Below are 23605 nucleotides of genomic sequence, written 5' to 3'. Positions count from 1 at the left end.
TTTACCAGAGCTGGGCCCGACTGCTCTCTCATACCTTTCAAATTTTGGAAACACTCATTCTTTAAGTTTAATCATAATTTGAATTTAAAGAACTTCACCATTTTGCATCACTGTCTTAAATAATATCAAGACTGGTTTCACTTAATTTAACCTAAATGAATGGAGCAGATACATTTCTGAAAGATAATTCTGCTGCTCTATGTGATGCAAAACTGACATTTAAAACATTAACCAGAGAGAAACCAGCGAGAACAACACCTATTGGATATGCAGTCTGTGACAGTGGGGATCAGCGGTGAACCAGATAACACCGACAGAGGAGCTCATTCACAGCAGCATCTCATGCCCTTTATTGAGGAGAGATGTTTGAAGTTGTAGGATGAAAGAACAGAAACAGCTGGTAGACATGTCCTTCAAAGGGTTCCTCTCCACTTTTATTCTTCGGCTGTATTTCTGAGCCTGTCACTTTATTAGGGGGGTAAAAAAAAATAACTTTTTTAAGTTGAGTCTCTACTTCTATCATTTGTCTACAAAGATGATCTCAACCACGACTTCAGAGGAGAACAAGTGAACTCTTGTGACCTCTGTGCACGTGGTTTAAGGTTTTGCCTGACTCTTGCGACCCAGTTTAAACAGTCGGATCGCCGTGTTATTAGACTGTTTACATGTTGTTTTCAGTGTTGTTGCAGCGCTCTTAATGCACTAAAGAAGTAAACGGAGCATTTCCTGCTGCTGCAGCCTCACGCTGAAAGCTTACGATAGATGAACCGACTGCGAACAAGTTCGAGAAACTATAAAGCGTTTATATCACAGAACGCCAAGCGTTATTAATGAATTAAATGACTCCACTTTACCTCTATGAACCTTGTACAACTAACCGACGGTTAAAGTTTACAACATTACTCACTGCAACTAACCGGTCCAACGTTGAAGGAATCTGTTTATGGATGAAAGAAAGTTGTGGAAGTGCCAGGATGCCGGGCTTACCTGCTGGCTGGGGGGTGTGGCCTGAGGGGTCTGCCCAGTTGGAGGGGCGTGTCCTCCGCTACTCAGCACCACGGGCATGCTGGGAGATGTACTTCTATGGTGGGGGCTGAATGAATCCTGCCAGAGCACTGCTTTCCTCTTCAACACACACACACTGCTCATTCCACCACAGCCTGTCCACAAAGAGAGAGAGACACACACACACAAAAACATCTGTCACATGCAAATACTGGTTTAATGCTGCGTTGTGCAAACAAAATATTTGATGAGCTTTCACAAAGACTCTTATGAAGGATGGAGTCTTCATGGACCATAAGCACAAGAGCCAGTGTTTTATTTACAGCTACTTAAAAAGTACAGAAATCCAATAAGCCCTTCATTTTTTTTTTTTTTTTTTTTTTACATTTCAAGATTTAATTAAATGCTGTATTTCTAAAGAGCATCTGGTCTGTGCACATGAGTGAGAAAGGAGAACAAAAACATAAGAAAGCACACCACAATCATCAGCCTAACGTTTTCTTAAAATGTTACATGAACTTTTGTCAAAGTGGGTTTTTCAAGGAAGGCTGTTGTATAGACGGAAAGAAATTGCATCTAATGAATGTTCGGCTGTCAGGCATGTACATGCCTGCTGTAACAACCTAAATCTTGTTAGAGGGGTGCAACATGCCAGAGTAATGGAGTCAATACTCCACAATAATGCTTTTTTTCCCTGTCATTAAGGCAGCACTGTGGTTTGCACTGTACTAGCTAAAGTTCATAGCGAATCAATCCCATCAGAGACAAACTATCCATACTGTACCTCCTTATCAATGGAAGGTTGCAAAAGATTCAGTAGCCGGCACATTGACTGCAACTTACTAAATAATGTCTGTGACCTTTTATGGTTACACATCTGTTTAAATGAACCTTGAGTCACTGCTGCCGTTCTGCTAATCTCTCAGTTCCTGATTCCACACTAATGAGAAAAATCCCAAATTATTCTATGTAAATGAAGCCAAGACTCATTCAGTTTTTTCTAAAATAGGAACGGCGGCCCACGTTTCACAACACACTAGAGATGCCGAAAAAAATCTTAACAACTCACACATGCCAATGGACTTTTAGGTGCCAGTTTATTTGGCAGAGCAGGCTAATGCTGTCTATTACAACTGCAATAAAAACCACCTTCATGATGGCTAAACGCCTATTATTGCTCGGTTTTCCAGATTTTTGCAAATGTAAAATAAGCGCTTGAAATATCATTAGTACAACGCTATAATATTGAAAAATCAACACACTCCAGAACTTTGATGACCACAAAAATTGAAAACAACACATCGACACTAGTTTGAAAAAAGGGTAACCATAATGTGGATTTGCGGTTAAGAGCACAAGCTAAAAGTAAGATGCCACTAATGTTAATTTCACTGAATGTCTAAGAGTGTTAGGTCAAAGAGGCAGCCCTGCCAATAAAACTACTTAATAGAGAAAAGTCTGAAGCAGAGAGCTGGGATCGACACATAAACCAGAGAAGCAGCAGGTGATTTACCTGCCAACTCGTCTCTCTCTGCAGCAGCATGACATACTGTAAACATTACAGCACTTCTGTCTTTGGCTGAAACAACACAAACCAGTATGAATGCCAATCAAAGTGACCATAAAGATAAAAATGTTCCCAAAACAGGCACCCAGTGAAACATTGAGAAGTGGCCCATCCCTCGACAGTATTTATACACAGCCCAGACATCTGCAGGGTCACTGTTTGGTTACCTTTCTCTGCTTCAAGGTGTCCCATCTGCAGGGCTGTGCATGTTATGAAATCACATACAAGCATGGCTGCAGACAACTGCAACCGGTCATAGTAGAAGCTCATATGTTAACAGTTGACATGTGCACACACTCAGCTGTCACGCTACTGGATACACTCAAAACCCACATTGAATAAAAATAAAAACCCATAAGCTGAGGAGAACTTGTATTTTTATAATTGGGTGCAGCAATATGTGATGAAGAGTTTACTTTAGTAGAGTTTGAGTGACATTTCATCCTAAGAATAATAACGGACAAGAACGTGAAACAAGTTTTAGTACAAACAATCCTCTGAAAATAGTTTCAATTTGTCTCCATTACACTGCAGAGTGAGCAAACAGAAGTATTCAGGGTGACTATATTTTGCATTTAAAGCATCAGTTCTTCAATGTAAACAAACTTTTTGAAGCCGTTTTGCGTTAAGGTCATTGAAAACACATTTCATGACTGCACACAGATCATGACGGGGATCTTCTGTGGATGGAAGCTGGTTCCAATTCTCCTGTCTCTTCATTAAAATCCCATAAAAGCTCCATGATGTTGATGTCAAGACCCTGTGGGGGGCATACCATTACTTCCAGAACTCCTGATGTTGTCTTTATACCCGAACTCGGAACATAATTGCATTGGCTGTATGATTGGGATGATTGTCCTCAGTTGAGAGTGAATCTGGAACCACTCAGATGTTTCCATTTTGGCATTGCATGATAACATGCTTGCCCCTTTGCACACAGTACTGCAAGTAGCAAAATGTGGTCAATGTCTTTTGAACTCCATTTAATTCACTCATTTTAACAAAGCCTGTGTGGAAACCTCAGAAGGAGGCAGCCAAAACTCCCATGATGAAAACACATTTCAAACTACTGCCTCAAATTTACATCTAAGTTAAGCACGCCACACAAACTAGCAACTATGTGTATGCTTTAAATTGGAAGTCACAATTTTCTTTAAGCGCTGGCTTTGAAAAGAGCAGGATGGCGATGTGACTTAACCTGGGTAAAGATGGAAGGGCAAGCTTGTCATGAGGTGATGAACTCAAGAAACGTGCACAAGATAAGCTATTTGGTGGCATAGGGCAACATACCGAACAACAGCATGAAGGATGTAATTTGTACTTTACAACCTCTCCTCGTCCAACAAGCACTAATCTCCGTTAAAATAAGCAGTTTCACATTAGTGTCCCTACAGGCCATCAAGAAATTACAAGCAGTGCCTTTTCACGAGCCATATACAGTAATTACCTGTGTGAGAGAGACTGACACTGTGGATGTTCAAACACATGCAGCTTTCTCCCAGTCTGCTGGAAGCACCGTGCAACACACCCCCTTCCACAAAGACAAAAAGAAAAAAAAAACCTACAAGCTGACCGGCTGAACAGTCCCAAAAGACACAAACAAACCAGCCTGCCAAGTGATCATCCACACATGCAGCCGTGTCTTTTGTTTTCCTGCTCCACTCCACATCCAGCAACAAGGAAATGTTAGCTCTTTATTCCGTAGCTACAGCTCCAAACGAGCCAGAGAAACACCCGGAAATCCAGCACAGTCCGGCCATTACCACCGGGGAGAGGTGGCACAACACCGCTCGGGTGTGCGACAAGTTGAAGTCGGGTCCGGCTGGGTTAATCATTCAATACCGGGGATCAATCCACCGCATACCGGCCACAGACAGGGGTGTGACAATACGAGCGGCAGATAACGCTAGCTGTCTCCACATTTCCCTCTCTCCCTGCAGACGTGACACATCAAAACCAAACACAATATGTGGGTTATGCTCCGTGGGCTGCTTTGTGACAATTACCGGGGGGTTTCCCTGCCGTGCACCCGCGTCCCCTCACGCCTGCCCCGGGGATCTGCTACGGAGGGCTGGCTGCCCCGTGCCTACCAACAATAACACGGCCTCCGACACAAGCTGAGCCCGGGCGAACCGGTGGCCAAACACGGACCCCGAGTAATGTTTTTTACGGCTGCGACAGTCTTCCTAATATCGTTACCGTGCTGCTAGCCCGCCGCCCGGGGGTCTCCACCTGTCTGCCGCGCCTGCAGCCGCACGGGTCCCGGTGACGCGGATGCTAACAAAGGCCCGAGAGCTGTCTGGAGCGGAAGACCGACACAACGGGAGGAAGGAGGCGAGCGGCAGAAAGGGAGGCAGCCGCTACAAGCCCCGCTTCATACTCATATTCTCCCCTTCCCCGGGCCGCCATCACAACAATACCCGCACCGACGCGTAGCTAAGTAACGCTCCCCTCCACCGCGACCGGGAACGGGGCGATACTCACCGGCGGAGAGGGTGGATGGTCGCGGATTTCGGCCCCAGTTTCTCTCTGACACCCCAGGCTTTCACTCCGACAACATGGCGGCTCGACGGAGGAGCAGGCGAGAGCGCTGCATGCCGGGAAGGGATGAGAGAGAGCGTACGGTTCATTGCGCCAACCGGGAGGGGAGGAGGAGGGGGAGGCGGACCGGGAGGGGAGGGAGGGACACACCGGACCGGACCCAGAGGGTCTGGGGGGCGGGGGGGTGCACACTGCACCGGGAGGGGATGGAGGGGCCACACCGGGCCGGTTCCTTTGTTTTAGGAAGCGGTCTGTTTGTGTTGACGTTTGGCGTTTTTATGACTTGTCAAGCAAAAGTAAAAAAAAAAACAAAAACAACTCATTTACCCTCGTTTCTATCAAACAAATGACAGAAGTATCATGATAAAATAAAACAAAGCAATTTTTTAAAGAAACAAATCAAAATACTATTCAGGAATGTTATTATCATTATTATGTATTTTTTATTTATTACTTCTCCTGCACACAGCGTACTGGGGTCTCTATGGTAACGGGGTGCGCCACACGGTCAGTGCGGCTGCAGGACCTCCGGTATGCAGGCGGACGGTGTGAGGAGAAAGCAGGACAGGGGGAATTTAGTAGTCCGCAAAATTAAAAAAAAAAAAAAAAAAAAAAAAAAACATAACCCCAGCGGACTCTTGGGAATGAGCCAGCGGCGGCTACGGGGCTGCAGACCGGGGAGGCGGCTGCAGACCGGAGCCGGTGTGTGGATGACGTAATGCGGGTACAGTAGGTAATGGCGTCCCTCAAAATAAAACCTGTGGTAATCATAGGGGCATTTGAAGGATTGCTTGCTATAACTGTGTCTTCTTGATTTAGGAAACCATAAGTAAGTATTTACATAAAGCCACACATCCATTTTCCATTTTAGACAGACATAGAAGTTGAAATTACATCTTTTGTACACCTAAACCTTTTATTTTGTTAAAAAAAATTAAATCTGCACTACATTACTTCCTGTTTTAAATTGTCAGTTTTTTCCTTTAAACTAATTAGAAAAATTATTTTGATGACAATGTGACATTTTTAAAATGATTTGTTTTTACTGCATGAAAAGCAAACTACTGATAGGAACATTCTGAGAACATAGTGGATGTTCATTCTGCTAAATAATTTAGATTTTATCTTTTCTGTGGACTATAAACTCAGCCGAATTTAATTCGATGAAAAATGAATGAGAAATGATGCACCCACTGTTTTGCCTTCATTACTGCTTTTTTCTAATATTTCATTCATTTACTTATTTCAACATTATTTGACAATCAAGCCAAACTGTAGAGGGTCAGCTCATCAGAGTGCTTTATTTACACAACCCTCTAACTAATCTAGCAAAAACAAATCTCTGCCCTATAATCCCAGTATTAAAACCATGTAATCAAGAAATGAAAGCACTCCATTTATTAAACATTTCTCTCAGTTGGTCACATGTGAGTCCAGAGATGACAACAGAAGTCAGTTTTAATGTAGAAAGTGTATTTTTATTATTTCAAACTTCACCTTACACTCAATAAGGTCTTTACTTCATACCTATCTCACTCCGTTCCTCTCCCTGTCTCCAACTGTGTCTACAAAAACTACATCAAGCATGTCACTGTGTTTTATACATCTTCCTCCAAAGTCTCCTTAATGCTCTGGTGGGTATCATCGTAAAGAGCTGAGGGGGACTATGTGGTTAATGAGATGATGAGGATGATGATGATGGTGGGAATATTAGCTGCAGATGGATTCAAGGCAGCGTGAGGATGAGCAAAAAGAGAGAACGAGGGAAGCAGGCATAAAGAAAAACTTTTGAGGTGTAACCCTCTCCCGCAGTCCCACCCACCGACCCTTAATGAAACCCTCCCTTTTACTAAATGGAACCAACAAAACAATCATTGGCTGGTTATTTACATGCACAGTATCCCCACTGCTCCCCCCAATAGACACACTAATACCTGATCCCAAAGCCATCCACACCCAGAATTACAAGTCTCGCATGTACGAGGCATATATTTTCCTGCAGACAAAAAAGACCTTGAACACGGTGTTTGACTTCAAATTTCCCGTTTTTCAGTGAACAAATCTCCAAAGACCAGCAAGAGCAAGAAGAAATGGATCCTTCCAACAACTTTTGTTGTAAAATCCAATGCCCATCAGTGAAGTACTGTAGTTTACTTTGAATGAACTTCTGACACTCGCCTGCTGTACTGTAAATAGTTCCAAGAACACCACAAAAGCAGCTGAAAATAGTCCCAACAAATCTATTTACTGTTGCTGTGGTGACTTTCCCTAAAAACAGTGCCCAGCAGTTGTCAGAAATGATGTGGCCTTTGCTTATTTCATAAACAACATAGAATAAATTGACCTGCAGCTGGGTGTTTTGTAGAAACTTGGGACATTTTTAAATGACTGACAGTTTCGGTCTTTTCATGAGATTTGTTTTTTGTCTGCAAAAAAAAAAGAAAAGCGGGGGAAATACTATTAGCCTTGTCCTTTATGGAGTTCACCTTTTTCCACTCCACCAGCTTGGTTTTATTACCCCAGAAGGCCTGGACTGTAATGCAAGTAAGCATGAATGTCAACAGAATTGGTTTTAAGAGCACTGGCAAAAAAAAAAAAAAAAAAAAGAAAAGGAGATGGCTTTGGGAACGGGGATCATAAGACTGCTCTAGTTTGACATCACCACATTCTAAAACGACAACAGGTACGAGCTGTGCCTCTTTTTATTATGTGACCCCACCCATAATATCCCCCACACCACACACACACGCACACACGCACACACACACATTCACACACGCAGACACACGAGGCCACCCCCTCAAAGAAAATTACATGGGGACACAAAGTGGTTAGAGTCAAGAGTCCAGGGTGCAACCACAAAGCACCTATAGTCCCCCTGTCGAGTTACACACACACACACTCACACACACGCACTGATGGGAGTGTTGAGAGCTGGCAGTTTACTAAACTCTGTCTTCAGTGATGTGACAGATGTATCCCAGCTCGTGTTCTTCGTCTCTGTTTTCTCCTCCTCTGCTTCTCGTGTCGTCTCCACGCCGCCGACCTTGCTGGTTTCTTCCCTGAGCTCTGTACATTCTTATTCAGGGTTGTAGTCGTCACTCTCAGTCGCAATCACACATGCACAACACGCACGCCTCTCCTTCCGGGTGGGGTTTTTAAAGTCCTCAGGTAAACTGCGACACAGAGAGTGAGTGTAATCAGCGCTGCGGCCGCCGTCCATCCACAGCGACACCATCAGGGTTTGGCCTGAAGAGGGCGTTGCCAACGGTTTATCCAGCCCTGAGATAGAGAGAAGAGAGGAATCAATGTTACTGTATGTTGGAATAACACACCACCATGCATGGAATCAAGTTCACTTGATGGCATCAACACTGTGAACTGTTTTGTGGTGCAGGAAAAAAAACTGAAAAAAAAAATGGTGCTAAAAGTTGAGCAGTCTTCATACTGCCATTTAAGTGACAAAATAGAAAAAGGTAAACATTCTGAGGCATTTTTATGCAATAAAAGGTGGGCAAAGTAATCAGTCACATAAATTTTAAGTCTTTATTCTCTACATTGGATAGGTTTCTGTTCAGATTTCAGAAAGTACCTTAACTTTGACTCACTATTGTGCCTATATATTCGATAGTAGCAGTAACTGCAACAGTTTTGTGCACATAATACACAGCTCAGTATTATTCATAATAGCCTTTCATTAGCATCAATCGGGGGCTCTTGCTGTGAAGAGGAGATGCTTTTGTAAAGCATGGAGGAAAAACCAGCAGCATCTATCTCAGGTTTCTAATAATGCATTTTTCCAATTGTGATCAGTTTGCCATTAAAGTTTTTAAAAGTAGGGAAACAATACCTATCCAAAAAAGGGTTAATCATCTATACTGATTATAGATAAGATTATGTTCTTTTTACCACCCCCGCTTTTACGGTTCTGGAGGGAAACTACAGTCATCTGGCTGTTAAAACACTGGGTTGGGTGTTTTTAAAAGAATATTTCAATTTGTCATGTAGAGTAAGAAGTTCAAGACACATTTAGAAAACAGAAAAAGCACTATGAACTCACATCTCAGAAGCTGGCACAAACTAGGGGCTAAATTACAGCACATGTTAAGCTTCCTGAATTTGACCATTGTGTCTAATGTGTGTCTTGTGACTCTGCCAACTTTCAAACATTATTGTGTTAGTTCCCTGGTGCATCCGTCAAAGACGACCTTTCAACACCAAATGAAGAGATAAAAGCCGAAAACGCTTATGAGAAGTTTCTATTTGTAACTTACGTGTAAAGAGGCTGCAGCTGCAGATGAGAGGACTTCTGAGGAGGCTGGTAGCCGTAAGAGTCGAACCCACCAATAAAATCAACTACGTGAGGAGAGAAGGAGAAGGGATGACGTTATTCCACTTTCCCTTAACCAGCTTTATTTTACTCAGTGTTGTATTTCAAGACATGTTTCTATTTCAGGAATGAAGCATCAGATTGTATCATGTAATGCGTTCAGTATCGCCCTTAATAACACTGAAAACCCGATGACATCTGAGACAGAGAGACAAAAGACAAATACATCCAACTGATACTTCATCTTTCTCTACGCTTCTATGTCACTGATACGCCATCTAAATCTTTCCAAATCGAAAGAACAAACCTTTGTGACACCAGCCAAAAGAGATATCATCACTGATTGTTTATAGAAGTGGAGATATAAACCTTACTAGGAGGATCGTTTTTCTTCGGAGACAAAATCTGACATTCTCATAACTTTTCTATGAGGTAGCACATTGCTGTTCTTTAATCCTTTAAAAGTAATACAAGAAAAAAGTCCTATTTTGATGTAATTTATAATACATTGAATGTATGGAGTGATTGGAGGACAAAAATCTATGCTGTTGTCTGTCTGCTGATGCTTGTGCAGACTCATGTGTTCAAATCAATGCAAACATCAGAAATTCAAATATCTGTTTCAACCCAAGGCTGCATGTAAATAGTGAACATGAAACGCTGACTGGCATTAGCTGTCCAACGATTGTGACTTTCTGTGTACACTTCAAATTATGTCTTATTCAACATCCATCATGCAATGCTTTTGATTTTTTTTTTTTTTTTGTTCTACCTCCTTGAGCAGGTTGTATGATACAAGAATTAGATTAAAAAAAACTATGGATGACTGAGACAATTCAATCTATCACAAAAAATCTTGGAATATCATTTTTTTAATACTAATGCTGTGTAAAACTTGCCTTTTTCCAACCCCTGCTGAATGCGTACATTCGATACATTTCATACTACAACAGTGATCAGCTTATTTTCTCTGCCACAGAGAATATTGATACATCATACCATTTTCACTCCTTCCTGCCTGACATTCCTATCCTGGAAATCAAGCCTTTGAGGGCATACTTTCATTACACCACTTAATTCCTTCCACTGAGTGAGAGACTAAAACACTCGCGGGAGGCTCATCACCGGCACACTCATTCAGACACACAGATGGCGAACGGAGACCAACAGACAAGAGCTCGCCAGCAGACAGACGGACACGCTCATGGTGGGAATATCCCAGCACACGTCTCTAATGCTCCCCGCAGATGGAGCGCTGAGATCACTCAGAGGGGAATCCTCTGTCTGCGGCGATGCCACCGAGCGTGACTCGTGAAGGAGAAAACAATGAGATAGCATCGCTCACACCCCGAGCCATGGATCTTTTAACAGTAAAAGCCCTCTCGACGGCGCAACAAGTAAAGCTAATCAGCTGAACGAGGCGCGAGAAGACAGTCAACAAGCTTTCAGGAAAAGCGAAAAGCACTCACAGCTGTCCTCGTCGTCCTGGAAGACTTTGCTTACGTAGCAGGCGTACACGAAGCCAAAGAGCTGTCAGGGAGGAGACGAGTCAGAAGTGAGATGACAGCATTTGAAGGAGCTGAGTCATTTCTGACTCGCGGAAAAAAAAACAAGAGCCGAAAGTCAGGCGAGTGTTAAGATACGTACAGCCAAAAGGATCTGGATGGCCGAACTCAACACCTCGATGTACTGGTAGTCCAGAAGACACCCGGACACAGTGATGACGTGGTGGTCGTCTGGGGCCATGCGAGAGTCTAACACAGGGGTTACCTGGCAACCGGGACCATGCTCCATCCACCACGAGCGGTGGAGGGATGTGTTGAATGTCATGAGGAAATCCCTGTCCTGAAAACACACACCCACACACACACACACACACACACACACACACACACACACACACACACACACACACACACACACACACACATCGTCACCACTGCTTCCTCTTCGAGTTGTCTGAATGAATCCCACAGCTGACAGGCCAACACTGCTCCGATTATAGTAAACTATGAATACAGCGGGTTAAATTCAGATAAGTAACTTCCCTCAAGGGGGTCAGTAAAGTGTGCTTCCTTCTTTCAGTAAATTGTTTAGTCAATGTGAAAATTTGAGACACTGAAACCACAGAACACGTGTCCATTTTAATGAGCAGTTTGGAGGAGAACCGGAATGCAAGGAATAAATTGATGATGGAAACTATTTGGATTGCCTGGTATTAGACTGTATAGCACATGGCTGAAACAAAAAGTTCTTTCAAGCTCACATCGATTATACTTGTCCAGAAAAAATGAGCGTTGAAACATCTGTAAAATCTATTCATCTACATATTATTTCAATAAAGAAACCCTCATATGAGCCAACGTGTTCCAAATGCTGTTGTAGACGCACTCCAACTTACCTGAGACAGGTTTCCGACCTCCAGGTAGAAACAAATTATGAATGAGTTCCATCCCACCCAAAGGACCAGCCATACTGCATACTGCCACACACATGCAGAGAGAAGTGTGGACACCAGAGTAAGGAGACAGGCGGCATCTGTAAAGCTGGTGGCAGCACCCAAAAAAAAAAAAAGACACATATACTCACAAAGATGAGGTATCTGAAGCGAAACTGCACGGTTCCAAACATGCCCAGGATGACGGCCATGATGTGCAGGAAATTGGCCAAAATAGGAGCCCACTGGTAGCCTAAAAAATCAAACACCTGCCTCTGGAGGGCCGCCACCTGCAGGTACGAGGGAATGGATGACGGGTTATTCATATACACCACACACACACACACACACACACACACACACACACACACACACACACACACACACACACGCACGCACTTTAAGACACAAATAAACACATCCATGTGCAGCATATGCAAATAAAGGGCAACACACAACTAATCAAGATTCACACATACACAGTGACAGGGACACACACACACCCTCACGCACACACAGGTCTGCCGCAGTTGTTTCCATGGTAACTGCCTGGAGCACCAGCTAGTCCAGCGACTGTAAAAAAAAAAAAAGGGAGCACCCCCAAAAAGCTCCGGCAAACTAATGAGAATCCGTGGGCCAAATCCCCCTGCTGCACAACAACTCATCAGTCCAGCAAACAATGGCCTCCACAAGCAGCTCTCACACGGCCGCCGTCCATCCCCGAAACACACTCAGCGCAGGAATAGATGCTCCTGACTCTTATTACACACTCAGTACACTTTAGAGGGTCAGCCTCAAAGCGTTTTCTGAGTGCACGGGAGAATGACCAACTTTAGCAGGAGAATGGAGGCCAGATGGTGAACAGGGCCTCCTTGTCCCGGCCGTGCTTAACATTCACTTTGGTTTTTAGCTGCATGGGGCTACCAAGAATCTCCCCGCAAGCATGCAGCCCACCCTGACACCGAGGAGAGCCCCCCCCCCCCCCCCCCCCCCCTTTTCAACCCCTGCCCCTGTTCGCTTCAAAGTCATGCACAACCCTGGCCTGTAATGTGGCATGTCACCCCCAGCAGCTGCAGCTTGGGGCTGCCTTTTTTTTTTTTTTTTTTTTTTTTTTCTACAAAGAGGCTGGACAGAAAAATGTCTGATTACAATGTTGCACGTCTGTAACACAGTAATTATACATCCACGATGAATGAGCGTGAAGGGAAAACACTGAGACTCACCAGCTGCAGTGAGCAGATCACCAGCAGCGTGCATCTCCCCTCGCACTTCCCCATCTTGGAGGGCTCGGGACGCGGCTTGGAGCCGCGGAGGCTCCGGGGGAAAGACGGGTCCCCGGTCAGATCCAGACTGCCTGCCCGTCTCAGATCACACCATTCCCGGCCGAGAAGACCAGCCCAAAGGCCGCCGCCGCCGCCGCCGCCTCCTCGTCCTCCTCCTCCTCCACCTCCTCCCGGCGCCTCCACTCACAGCCGGTGACCCATCGTGGCCTCCGGTTGCGTCGGTAAATGCGGGACGAGAGACCCGGGCGGTGTGCTGAGAATGGAGCGGGAGGGGGAGGGAGGGTGGTGGTGGTGGTGGTGGGGGTCCACTTCACACCGGCCTGCTGCTGGCTGTCCGACCACCACCGAACCACCTCGGCCACACCTTCCGAAGAGGGACACACACACAGACAGACGCGCGCGCACACACAAAGACACAAAGAGAGACGGAAAGCTGTCATAATCTGCCCCGGGCCACGGCCAGAAATGAGCATCATATGATACCGGATCACACGGGGGGCGGTGGAGCGGGGTGGAGAGGTGGGAGGGGGGGGGGGGGGGACTACGGCTAACGGCTGCCTTCATGCGATCCAGCGCGGACACAAAGCGGTCCGTTGTGACTCACGGTTCTCAAGGAGCGGAGAAGTCCGCGCGTGCCCCACCTCCGCGAGCCCCCCCGGGTCCGTCTGGATCCGCTCCGCCCGCCCGGGGCGCAGGAGTCGAGTTCAGGCTGGGGATCCGCGTCGCCGGTACCGGAGTCTGGGCTCCGGCGCTCCGTCTCACAGCGTCTTTTGTCAACAATCGGAGCCGGGGCGAGAGCAGGAGGAGCCGGGGGGGAGGAGGAGGGGGGGGGGGGGGGGGGGGGGGGGCGAGAGGAAGAGAGAGAGAGAGAGAGAGAGAGAGAGAGAGCGGGAGGAGGAGGAGGGGGGCTCTCAGTCACCGCGACCCCTCGAGGAGGAGCTGCTGCTCGGATCCTGCAGATCCGAGAGACGGAGGAGCACAAAGGAGAGGACCGGGGCCCGACCGGCGGCCGGAGGAGGCTCACGCGGACCAGAAATAATAATAATAATAATAATAATAATATAGCGTGTAAACGGCTTCCACCTCCTCCGAACACCTCCTTCCTCCAGACAGAGGAGGAGGAGGAGATGATGGCCTGAAGTACCGCCGCTGCTCCCCCCAGCCTGCGGTTATTCAGAAAGAAAGAGAGAAAAAAGATAAACTAGAAACACACAATTAAAAGCTTTGTTTAATCTGAGCTACTTAACACGAGCAGTCCGATAAAGTGAGCCGCGCACGAGGAGAGGCGGTTATCAGTGATGGAGGGGCAGATAGTGGCTTTATCTCAGGGCCCAGTGCCAGTCATCCTCACTACATTTCTCAGGTCGTTAGGTTTACCGTGACTGCCAGCATCTCTTCATCAGATCATTTCAGACATGATTTTCCCCCCTTTGTCTCATTGGAATCTTTTCTGCGAAGGCTGCATGTTCTCCCTGTTTTTCAGTGATCGAATATTGTTTGAATATTATCCAAAAGTTGTCACAAATACTCTCGAATAGTCAAGTATGAATAAAACATTTACCCAGTTAGCACATTTCTGAATTCATCTCTGTTTTATTAGCTGGGTTATAACCTCCTCATAAAGTTGCTGCACTGGAGAATATTGCTTATTGATTTTTTTCTGTCAACATTAACACAAGGTTGCACTTTGTTTATTGTTCTCAGCATGTGGTTCATCAGTTCAGTTATTGACTAAACAACTTCACGTTTTGAAATTTTCCACACTTCATTGTCTTTCTGACAAATGTGCTTCAAGGTAAAAACATTCATCACACATAATTAGATACATGATATTGACCATGCGCTCCAACAGCCATCACTTTAATGGTAATTATTTTGTATGATTACTTTTCAACAATAATATTTTCAATAGCCTATTGAGAACATTTTCTTCAGCCAACACTCTGTCTTTGCGGTTTTTGATGTTTTCATAAAATCCTAAATTACTCTGAATGATCAAGTGCTTAAAATTTCTTTTTTATTGTTGTTGGAAACAAAAACCTCATTGTGATCTTTTTTGGAGGATTGGTGTCAAATGAAAGATTTCAAAGAATTCAATTTCTGGAGGCTTATTATATCATTAAGTTGTGTTTTTCCAAGAAAGAGTATTTCTACCAATCACCCATATCTATAAAAAGATTTTCTTCAAGTGACTCTTGCTGTTGATAGGAATTTTCCCTGCAAAGCCCATGTTCCATATTTTGAACCAACTTTATTATCCAGGGATTTATTTCCAAGAATGTCTATTTTTAAACATTGACCTGTTGTGATGTTTTCAGAGCAGCTTCGGGTTCAGTCTTTCTCAACTCCAGATGAAGACAATCGGTGGAATATTAATACAAATATAAGGTGGAAAAAAAGTGTCTTCCAGAAATTTAGGAGATTTTTATATTGTTGCAACCTGTTTAGATTTTCTTTCTTTCTTTCTTTCTTTATTTTTACCCCTGCTCACCCTTTTGGTGTCTTTGTGATTACTATAAAAACACTTCAAAATAAGTAGGCTATTTCATTTGAAGGCAATAGCATTTTATTAGTTTCATTGTGTCTTTTCTTTCGCGTTGTTTTCTAATGTCTTATGTAAAGTGCTTTGATTAGAGTTGACATTTTATTATCATAAGTGTAGTGACCTGAAATCAAAGCCCCACTTATGCAGTTCATTGTACAACTAGGCTACAGAGAGGGGAAAAAAAACTACACTGACATGCCAGCAATGCTAATTATTCTGACCTAATTCAACTTCTGCCTGCACTAGACTAATGCTTAGCTGAACTTATGTATAAAAAAAAGAGCTTGTGTTGTGCATGCTATAAAATATATGTGTGTGGATGTCTGACAAGAGCTGTTTGATGTTGGATGTATGTAACATCTCAGTTTCACTGGATTTCCATGACTGTTTAAATGCATGCAGGCCCATTCAGCTCCCGGGAGAGTCCGACATGGTCAGTAACTTTAACCACATCCTGGTTTAGAAGAGCTCATTTCCTGACACTGGACACATCAGCGCAGGGGACTTTAATCATGCGGACTTGAAGGCTGAACTCCACAAATTCCACCAGCGTGTAAAATGTGCTGCGAGAGAAACGAACACTGTAGGAAAGGTGTATCTGACTGCAGGTGCTCTTTTACACATATTATGGCACTTCAGCGATACAGCAGCTCACAGGAAAGCTCTCAGTAAGGTCAGAAGGTCATTGGCAGCACTCTCCTCACACTGAAGGAGCCGAACAGGTCACACTGTGTCCAACAGGCCCAAAATGTTTTAAAGGACACTTCCCACTCTGGACGCTCTCTGAGCAATACAGACACAAACAAAACAGCCTCATAAACAACTTTTGTCCTACAGCCATGAAAAAAATTAGATGCAGCTAAAAATAACTCATGAAACTCACGCGCTTTTGTACATTAAGTGGATTGTGTAATTTTCATGTTTTTGTATTTGAGTGTATGAGGCAGATGCTTTTATTATTTATTAAGTTTTAGTAATTTTAAAATTCCATTTCCATTATGTTTCCCAGTCATCCAACCTTTCTCTGCTTGCCTCAGTGACATTTATAATTGTATCCAATTGGATTCAGACGAATCAGAAGTGATAGTACACTCATAGCTACACAACAAGAGAAATAGATTTCATCTCTGACAGTAACCTTAATTTTAACCATGTCAAATATTGTTTAGTTCTGTTTTTAGCAAGTATAAATTTCTACTCTTCATATAGTTTAGAATTGAGCCGTTTTATCCCATTCAGGGTCATTGGGCAACTGGAGCTAATCCCAGCTATCTCCGAGTTAAAGGGATACTTCAACATTTTGGCAAATTGGCCCATTTAGCGCAATTCCTTAGTCATTTCAAACAGCATACTTACTTTTTTGTGAGGGCGAGCTGTTGTTTATTCAGAGGCGAGTCGGAGAAGGTTTTCGGGGCGGACACAATGGAAGTGGGTGGTATTTTTGTTCCCCCTCGTCAAACTCATCAAATACAAACTCCAACAACCCCAAAACACTTTGGTGGACACGTTATAATCCGCACATTCACTACGCTGTGGAACACCAACAAATAATATTGTAGCGTTATGACACTGAAGCAAATACTGGGAACTACTTTTTCTTTTGAGATCACTACGCCCAGACGCCATGTTTAGCAAGTAGTTCCGTCTTAGCAATCTTCGCATAAACAACTCAATCTCGTAATTTTACATTAATGTTTCACAGCGTAGTGAATGTGCGGATTATAACGTGTCCACCAAAGTGTTTTGGGGTTGTTGGATTGTGTATTTGACGAGTTAGACGAGAGGGAACAAAAATACCATTCATTTCCATTGTCTCCGTCCCGAAAACCTTACCCGACTCGCCTCTGAATAAACAACAGCTCGCCCTCACAAAAAAGTAAGTATGCTGTTCGAAATGACTAAGGAATTGCGCTAAATGGGCCAATTTGCCAAAATGTTGAAGTATCCCTTTAAAGGCAGATTAAATCTCATAACACAACGTCAACAGTGAAATACACACAATCACACCTTCGAGCAAATCAGGCTCATGCATCTTTCTGGACTGTGAGGAAAGCCTGCTCTCATGATTGATGACTAGTTGAACGTTGCCACGGATTCCTTGAAAATAAATGTTTTGCTTATTGATTTTCACTAAAAGTTGAACAATTCAGAGAGCAAATATACAACAAATGTGTTTAGTGTTGCATTGAAGGTGTCCTGGAGAGGATAATTTGCGATCTGATGTCTGGAGATTGATCCCTGATTCACTTTCAGTGACTGATGATGTGAACCAAAAATAAACCAAAGCCTGTCAGTTGGTAGAAACGGACCACAAGAAACTCATGATTTTTACACAACTTAGAAGTTTATTAAAAAGAAGTACATCTGAATAAAAAAAAAAAAAAAATCGAATACTAGTCATTGTGGAGATTGCTGTGAAATTGAAACACAGATCCTGAGGTTGTGCCTTGACAATCGGAAGGACATGAAATCAGAGTCTGACCCGCTGTCACAGACCACTCATCAACTTCCAAGACCAAAACACAAACACACACTCTCACTCTCTCATACATGTATACACACACACACACACACACACACACAATCAAGCATACACAGGCTTCCTACTGAATCTCTCCCATGTACAGACGTTTATCACTGGAGCCGGACAGCACTGCGAAAACAAAGAGCGAGAGCGTTAGGCTGGACGAATGAACCCAGCTGCTGAAATCCATCAATTTCTGACATTTTGGAAAGCCACCAAGTAAAACAGCTCTGCTTCAAATTCACCATTTACTGTGTCCTCAGAGCAAAAAAAAAACAAAAAAACATTTGCTTAATCCGTCACCTCATTCCTCTCCCATGTATCACCAGGTGACTCACCAATGGGCTCCTCTGGGTGGAAGGCCACTTCATTGACGGAGCCTGCGTGGCCCGGGAGCTTGTACAGGATCCTACGAGATGTGGTGTCCCAGATGTACACAAATCTACGCAAACGGAAACGCAAAGCATCATGAGTCATCATTCCTGTACTAATATCTTTCCCTACAGTCGGAAAAGCTGGGGTCGCCTTATAAACTGGTTCTATCTTTCATCTCCGGATGTTATGCCGAACTCTGAATAATGCATGATCGCGCCGGGGGATGGCTGTGAGGATGACGGACTACGGGAGGAGCGGCGGGAACTGGAGCATGAGAGTTACGAGGAACCTGCAAGGCAGACGATCAGTGCCAGGAAAAATATATACGGAGGAAACCTTTCAGAATATCAACAAACTCGTCCACGAAAATCGGCAAAGAAATTCACACGGTAATATAATCAAAATTTGGTTGTTACACATGAAGCCAGCAATAATTTAATAATTTCCAGTAACAGTATAACTTTGGCCATTTTGAATGTAATAAAGCCAATAATATAATAAAACACACAAAAAAGATGTTCCTACAACCACCATGGAGAGACTGTTGTAGATTCTGTATCCTCAGTGAGTGCATGTGATGACTACATCATCAATTGTTGTTTTTTTTATAAACAAATTGCACAAACCCTGGACTATTCAAGGCACTTTACTACTCTTTAATGTTAATAATTCATTATATTACTCACTATGATCTCTCCGATGTGCAATAAACTTTATTAAATGTCTTTTTATTATAAAATAAAAGTTTCTCCAGTTGGTATCTAGACCGGTCACATAGGTCTCTAAAGTGAAATTTTGGATACATTTGTAAGCGGACATAAATTTTGGTGCTTTGAATTCACAGATGAACAGCAGACAATCTTTCTACAAAAAACTACTGAGGTTAGAATCTCTCTAACTTCCATAAGTCAATAAGTGTGTGTGTGTTCCTCTCACCTGTCTGCTGAGCCTGCAGCTATCTTACTGCCATCAGTGGACCAGGAGCACCTCAGCAAATTCTGAAAAGTGAAAAATACTTTACAAACTGCATTTGCATCTCGGTACAAGCACTCTGTGTGCGAGCCGTTATCATGAAGACATGAAGGATGGCTTTCTTTAATGACTGACCACGAGCATTAATGACAGCTTCAACAATGAAACTATGAATCTTTTTTTTTTTTTGCAAGCAGAGTACATAAATTCCTGAGCCCATTGAAGGCAGCACAGGTTTTCACGTTACCTTTTCAAAGTTGTGAACGTTGCCCTGGAAAATCTTCACGCACCTCTCCTTGGGGGCAAACGGCCGCACATCCCAAATCCGCACTGAGACACAGAGGGGAGTCAGAATCAGAGACAGAGCATCGCCACGAGGCGAACACCAGCCGATTCTCATTCTACCTGTGTTGTCCATGGAGTTTGAGAGGAGGTAGGATCCCTCGGAGCTCAGGCTGAGCCCGGTGACGGAGTCGCCGTGGCCGTGCATGTTGTAGATCAGCTTATTCTGCCTCAAGTCCCACACCTGCGCAGCACAAACAACCACTTTAGTTTTTCTTTAGGAAAACACAGACGCTGACATGTTAATGTGAGATATGCAATTGTATCCAGGGGCCAAAAAACAAACTGCTGTCATGAGTTTGTTTGGAGTTTAGGGGGGAAAATACAGATGTTGCTGCAGCACACAGAATGCAATACAGCTCCAAAATCACAAAGGGGTTTGTATACATGTGTAATGTTTGTATACATTTGTATTTTACAAAACAGCCATACCTTGTTGCACCAGAATAGATGCTTCACTTTTTGAATGAAAGTGAAAAAATGCTGTCTTATAAAGGGGGTGCATACAAAAGCTACAAAAACAGAGAGTCCCAAAGAGTCCATACTCACTGAAAATAACACTTTACAACAGAAAGAACTCTGATTTCTAAACCAGGAGGGGTTACAGTGCAGAAGACTGGAGAGCTCAACAAACGGAATACAGTGAGGGCAGAATAAAAGACCCAATTTCCTTTGTACAAATATACTTTGAGTGTAGACTGTAAGTGGAGTCAATGCTGGGATACTTACAAAAATTAGCTAATGACATTTACTTTACCATTTATTGATACTACTGACTATCATTTGAATTGCTATTCTTCACTGTTAAGCCCTTCATACGTCCTTCTGTATTAACAATAAATGTGTGTGAATCATGGCTTTGAACGAACTTATATTCTTTTTTTCCATACAAAACAATAAATTACTGGTTAGATGAGATCATATTAATTTCATTCTTTCAGCACAAGTGCTCCACGCTTTGCCACCTCAGCATTTTGTGAACCATTTGTTCTTCACAGGCTTTGATTTCGTTTTTTAAACCGTATTATGAAACTGAAGCTGAGGACCTTGATGTCGTTGTCGATGCCTCCAGACAGGATCTGATCGCTGGTGTCGTTGAACGTCACGGCCAGCACCTGGTAGGTGTTCTGGAAGGTGTGGATCGCACCTTTCTTACGGATGTCCCACAGCTAGCGTTCAGGAAAAAAACACACACAAGACACAAAAATCTTAAGTGAATTAAAATCACAGCAATTTAGATTATCATCATCATTTCTTTCTTCTTTTTTTTTTTAATGAGGAAATCTGACCTTGACCGTGCCATCATCGCTGCCGGTACAGACCAGCTGGGGGCCTCTGCGGGCCGGGTAGCAGGTATTCACGAAGGAGGTGTGGCCCTTCAGGCGCTTCACCCGCTCCCCAGTTTCACTGTCCCACACTCCCACCGTCTTGTCTGTGCTCGCGGAGAACAACACGCTGGGGGGAAAGTAATATCGTTGTAATATCAGCTGATAACGTCATTCAAAAATAACAAATGTGTAATGAGCTCATCACGCTTGAATGGTTTAGAGTTAAATTCTCTGGGATCCGTGCGTACCTGCCGTCTGTGTTGTAGTGCAGCTCCATCACCGCGCCACTGTGACCCTTCAGAGTGGCGTAATTCTCACAATCTCCATACACGTTCCACAGCACTGCGGAGAAGAAACACAGTGCCCTACAGGTTATTCACTGCCGCCAGGAGTACAGATAGATATTATCAAACGCGTCTTGTCGGTAGATTTGCGGTCTGGCCGCAGTGTCTTTGTTGTGAGTGAAGCTATAACTTACATATGAGCCTGTCAAACCCCGAAGAAGCCAGTGTGGCACCGTTGGGGTGAAACTTGCAGCAGTACACTTCGCCCTCGTGGCCGGACATCAGCATGATGGGAGCCTGCAGGCTGGAGCTCCGTGGCGGACCCTGCAGCGGACACACAACACATCGGGAGTCAGCACGACACACTCAAACACACAAGTCCCAGAACACTGCCGTGAGGATGAGGATTCAGTCCATCAAAGAGCAAATGCGGAGAGACACAGTCTCTCACACACACATTCACATCGGAGGGCGATTTTGTGTCACTAATACGATTCAAAAGCATGTCTCTGAACTGTGGGAGGAAATCACCAAGTCTGGATGGAACTGGAGACATTCTCTCTCTGAGGTGAAGGCTAACCACTAGACTGAATGGACACTAACCCTAATCCTCTTGTGGAAATTCCTTTCACCACATATACCCATCCTATTTCTAGGATGCGGAGGGCAGCCACATTACAGCACTCTGGGGAGCTGATGAGGGTCAAGGGTCATGCTCAGGGACCCAGAGTACTGAATTCTCTGCCGTGGGAATCGAACTTGCAGGACCGATCCCAAATCTGATTCATGACCTCCTTCATGACCCTCCTTTTTAACAACATTCAGATGGTAAAATGCTGTTTAGTTCTCTACACAGGATATCGAATATTAAATAAAATTGAAAAAAAAAAACGCTAAGACGACCTGTAATCTATCAATAAATGGATACACTTTACTTACTAATCCAATATTGACATTTGTCTTATGCCGCACTGTTATTTCAAATACACAAATTATTTAACTATTTAAAAAACTGTTTTAAGTTTAATATGATGTCCATCCGTCTTCAATCTCACTTTATCCTGCTCTTGGTCGTGGCACGTTGGAGCAGGACACACCTGGACAGGCCACCAGTCAGCCACAGGACAGAGAGACAGCCACCCACACTCACATTCACATCTTGAGTTATCGTGTATTGGAAAAAATATAAATACGTCTTCTTTCTTGGGGGCAATATAAAATGTCTGTTTGAATTTATGCTTCGTGGTAGCTTCCTGAGGGTAATCACAGCAGTACAAACGACTGTGGGCTGCCCTCTCCACTCCCTGACTGACAGATGCAACAAAATAAATACAAAAATAGACACAGAAACAGAGTAATAACCACAGTTAATTCACACATTCTGCACATGACAACACCTCAACCATATACTGCAAAACAACAGTGGAACCTATTGCATATTGCACTATTATTCGTCACTTCTTGTGCATGTTGCATTTTAGCCTTTTCTACTGTGAAAGAAGCATTTCTTTAATTTCAAATATATTGATTGGATGATGGTAATAAATATGTTGGTAATGTTCTCCTGCTGGGATCCTGAACACAGAGCAGGCAGAAAGCTTCCACTGGACTCGAACCAGGGTTATTTCACTGTGATGGATGAGTGCTAACCACTATGTACCGCTTTTGGGCGATTTACCGATTGCGCGAATAATGAATTAGTTATTTGCGCATTTCATTGATGCAATTAGCATAGTTGCAAACATAAATCGCGTGCTTTGTTTCTTTGTGCAATGTAAACAGAAACATATCCGACAGTGCAGTTTATCTCCTTGTCAGGCTCTACTTTCCGTACCGTGGCCACGAGTTGCTGAGACTGAGCCGCCGCCACCAGCTCCGTCCGGGGCCGCTTCGCGGCGGCGGGAACCACCGCCATGTCCGCCGCCCTCTTCATTTGTTCAATCATCCTGGATTCGCGTAAGAAAAATCGAAAATACTTAGGACTTTGACGCAAAAATACACTAAAACAAACGGATCCCTTTCATAGGAAACGTCGAGCGGAGTAACACGGAGAAGGAGGCCAACGAAGTGCT

The 23605-nt window shown here is 43.8% G+C and overlaps 3 protein-coding genes across 8 annotated transcripts in view; all 3 read right to left on the bottom strand.

Annotated features, from left to right (window-relative positions):
- The window catches only part of pum1 (pumilio RNA-binding family member 1), a 25354-nt gene extending 20181 nt beyond the window's left edge, over positions 1 to 5173 (bottom strand). For 3 of the 4 annotated variants that reach the window (XM_030120732.1, XM_030120733.1, XM_030120734.1), the window contains exons 1-3: positions 5057 to 5166; positions 2519 to 2584; positions 988 to 1160 (exon numbers count right to left, since the gene is read on the bottom strand). In XM_030120732.1, the coding sequence (XP_029976592.1) occupies positions 988 to 1160; positions 2519 to 2564 (219 nt within the window). In that variant the 5' untranslated portion in view covers positions 2565 to 2584; positions 5057 to 5166. Of the gene's footprint in view, positions 1 to 987; positions 1161 to 2518; positions 2585 to 5056 lie in introns of all 4 variants that reach the window. The other variant, XM_030120735.1, reaches the window with a different exon arrangement.
- On the bottom strand, positions 22 to 23605 carry snrnp40 (small nuclear ribonucleoprotein 40 (U5)). 2 transcript variants are annotated; one of them, XM_030120739.1, is made up of 11 exons: positions 23368 to 23605; positions 21728 to 21857; positions 21498 to 21591; positions 21211 to 21376; positions 20968 to 21090; positions 19985 to 20105; positions 19827 to 19909; positions 19544 to 19605; positions 18571 to 18674; positions 18285 to 18361; positions 22 to 34 (listed from the first exon to the last, which is right to left on the bottom strand). In XM_030120739.1, exons 1-10 carry the CDS (start codon positions 23476 to 23478, stop codon positions 18312 to 18314), a joined length of 1044 nt encoding a protein of 347 aa, XP_029976599.1. In that variant the 5' UTR covers positions 23479 to 23605; the 3' UTR covers positions 22 to 34; positions 18285 to 18311. The 2 variants fall into 2 exon arrangements, with proteins under 2 accessions (XP_029976599.1, XP_029976598.1); XM_030120738.1 differs by lacking the exon at positions 22 to 34 and having other exon boundaries at positions 18040 to 18361.
- nkain1 (sodium/potassium transporting ATPase interacting 1) lies at positions 8190 to 13986 on the bottom strand. Of its 2 annotated transcripts, XM_030120741.1 has the most exons (8): positions 13768 to 13986; positions 13104 to 13527; positions 12033 to 12170; positions 11845 to 11925; positions 11091 to 11288; positions 10913 to 10973; positions 9388 to 9469; positions 8190 to 8395 (listed from the first exon to the last, which is right to left on the bottom strand). In XM_030120741.1, the coding sequence occupies exons 2-8, from the start codon at positions 13155 to 13157 to the stop codon at positions 8386 to 8388; spliced, it is 624 nt and encodes a 207-aa protein (XP_029976601.1). In that variant the 5' UTR covers positions 13158 to 13527; positions 13768 to 13986; the 3' UTR covers positions 8190 to 8385. The 2 variants fall into 2 exon arrangements, with proteins under 2 accessions (XP_029976601.1, XP_029976602.1); XM_030120742.1 differs by lacking the exon at positions 13768 to 13986 and having other exon boundaries at positions 13104 to 13592.

The sequence above is a fragment of the Salarias fasciatus genome, chromosome 22, assembly GCF_902148845.1.
Source record: "Salarias fasciatus chromosome 22, fSalaFa1.1, whole genome shotgun sequence".
Lineage (NCBI taxonomy): Eukaryota > Metazoa > Chordata > Actinopteri > Blenniiformes > Blenniidae > Salarias > Salarias fasciatus.
This window is presented reverse-complemented; position numbering and strand designations above follow the sequence as displayed.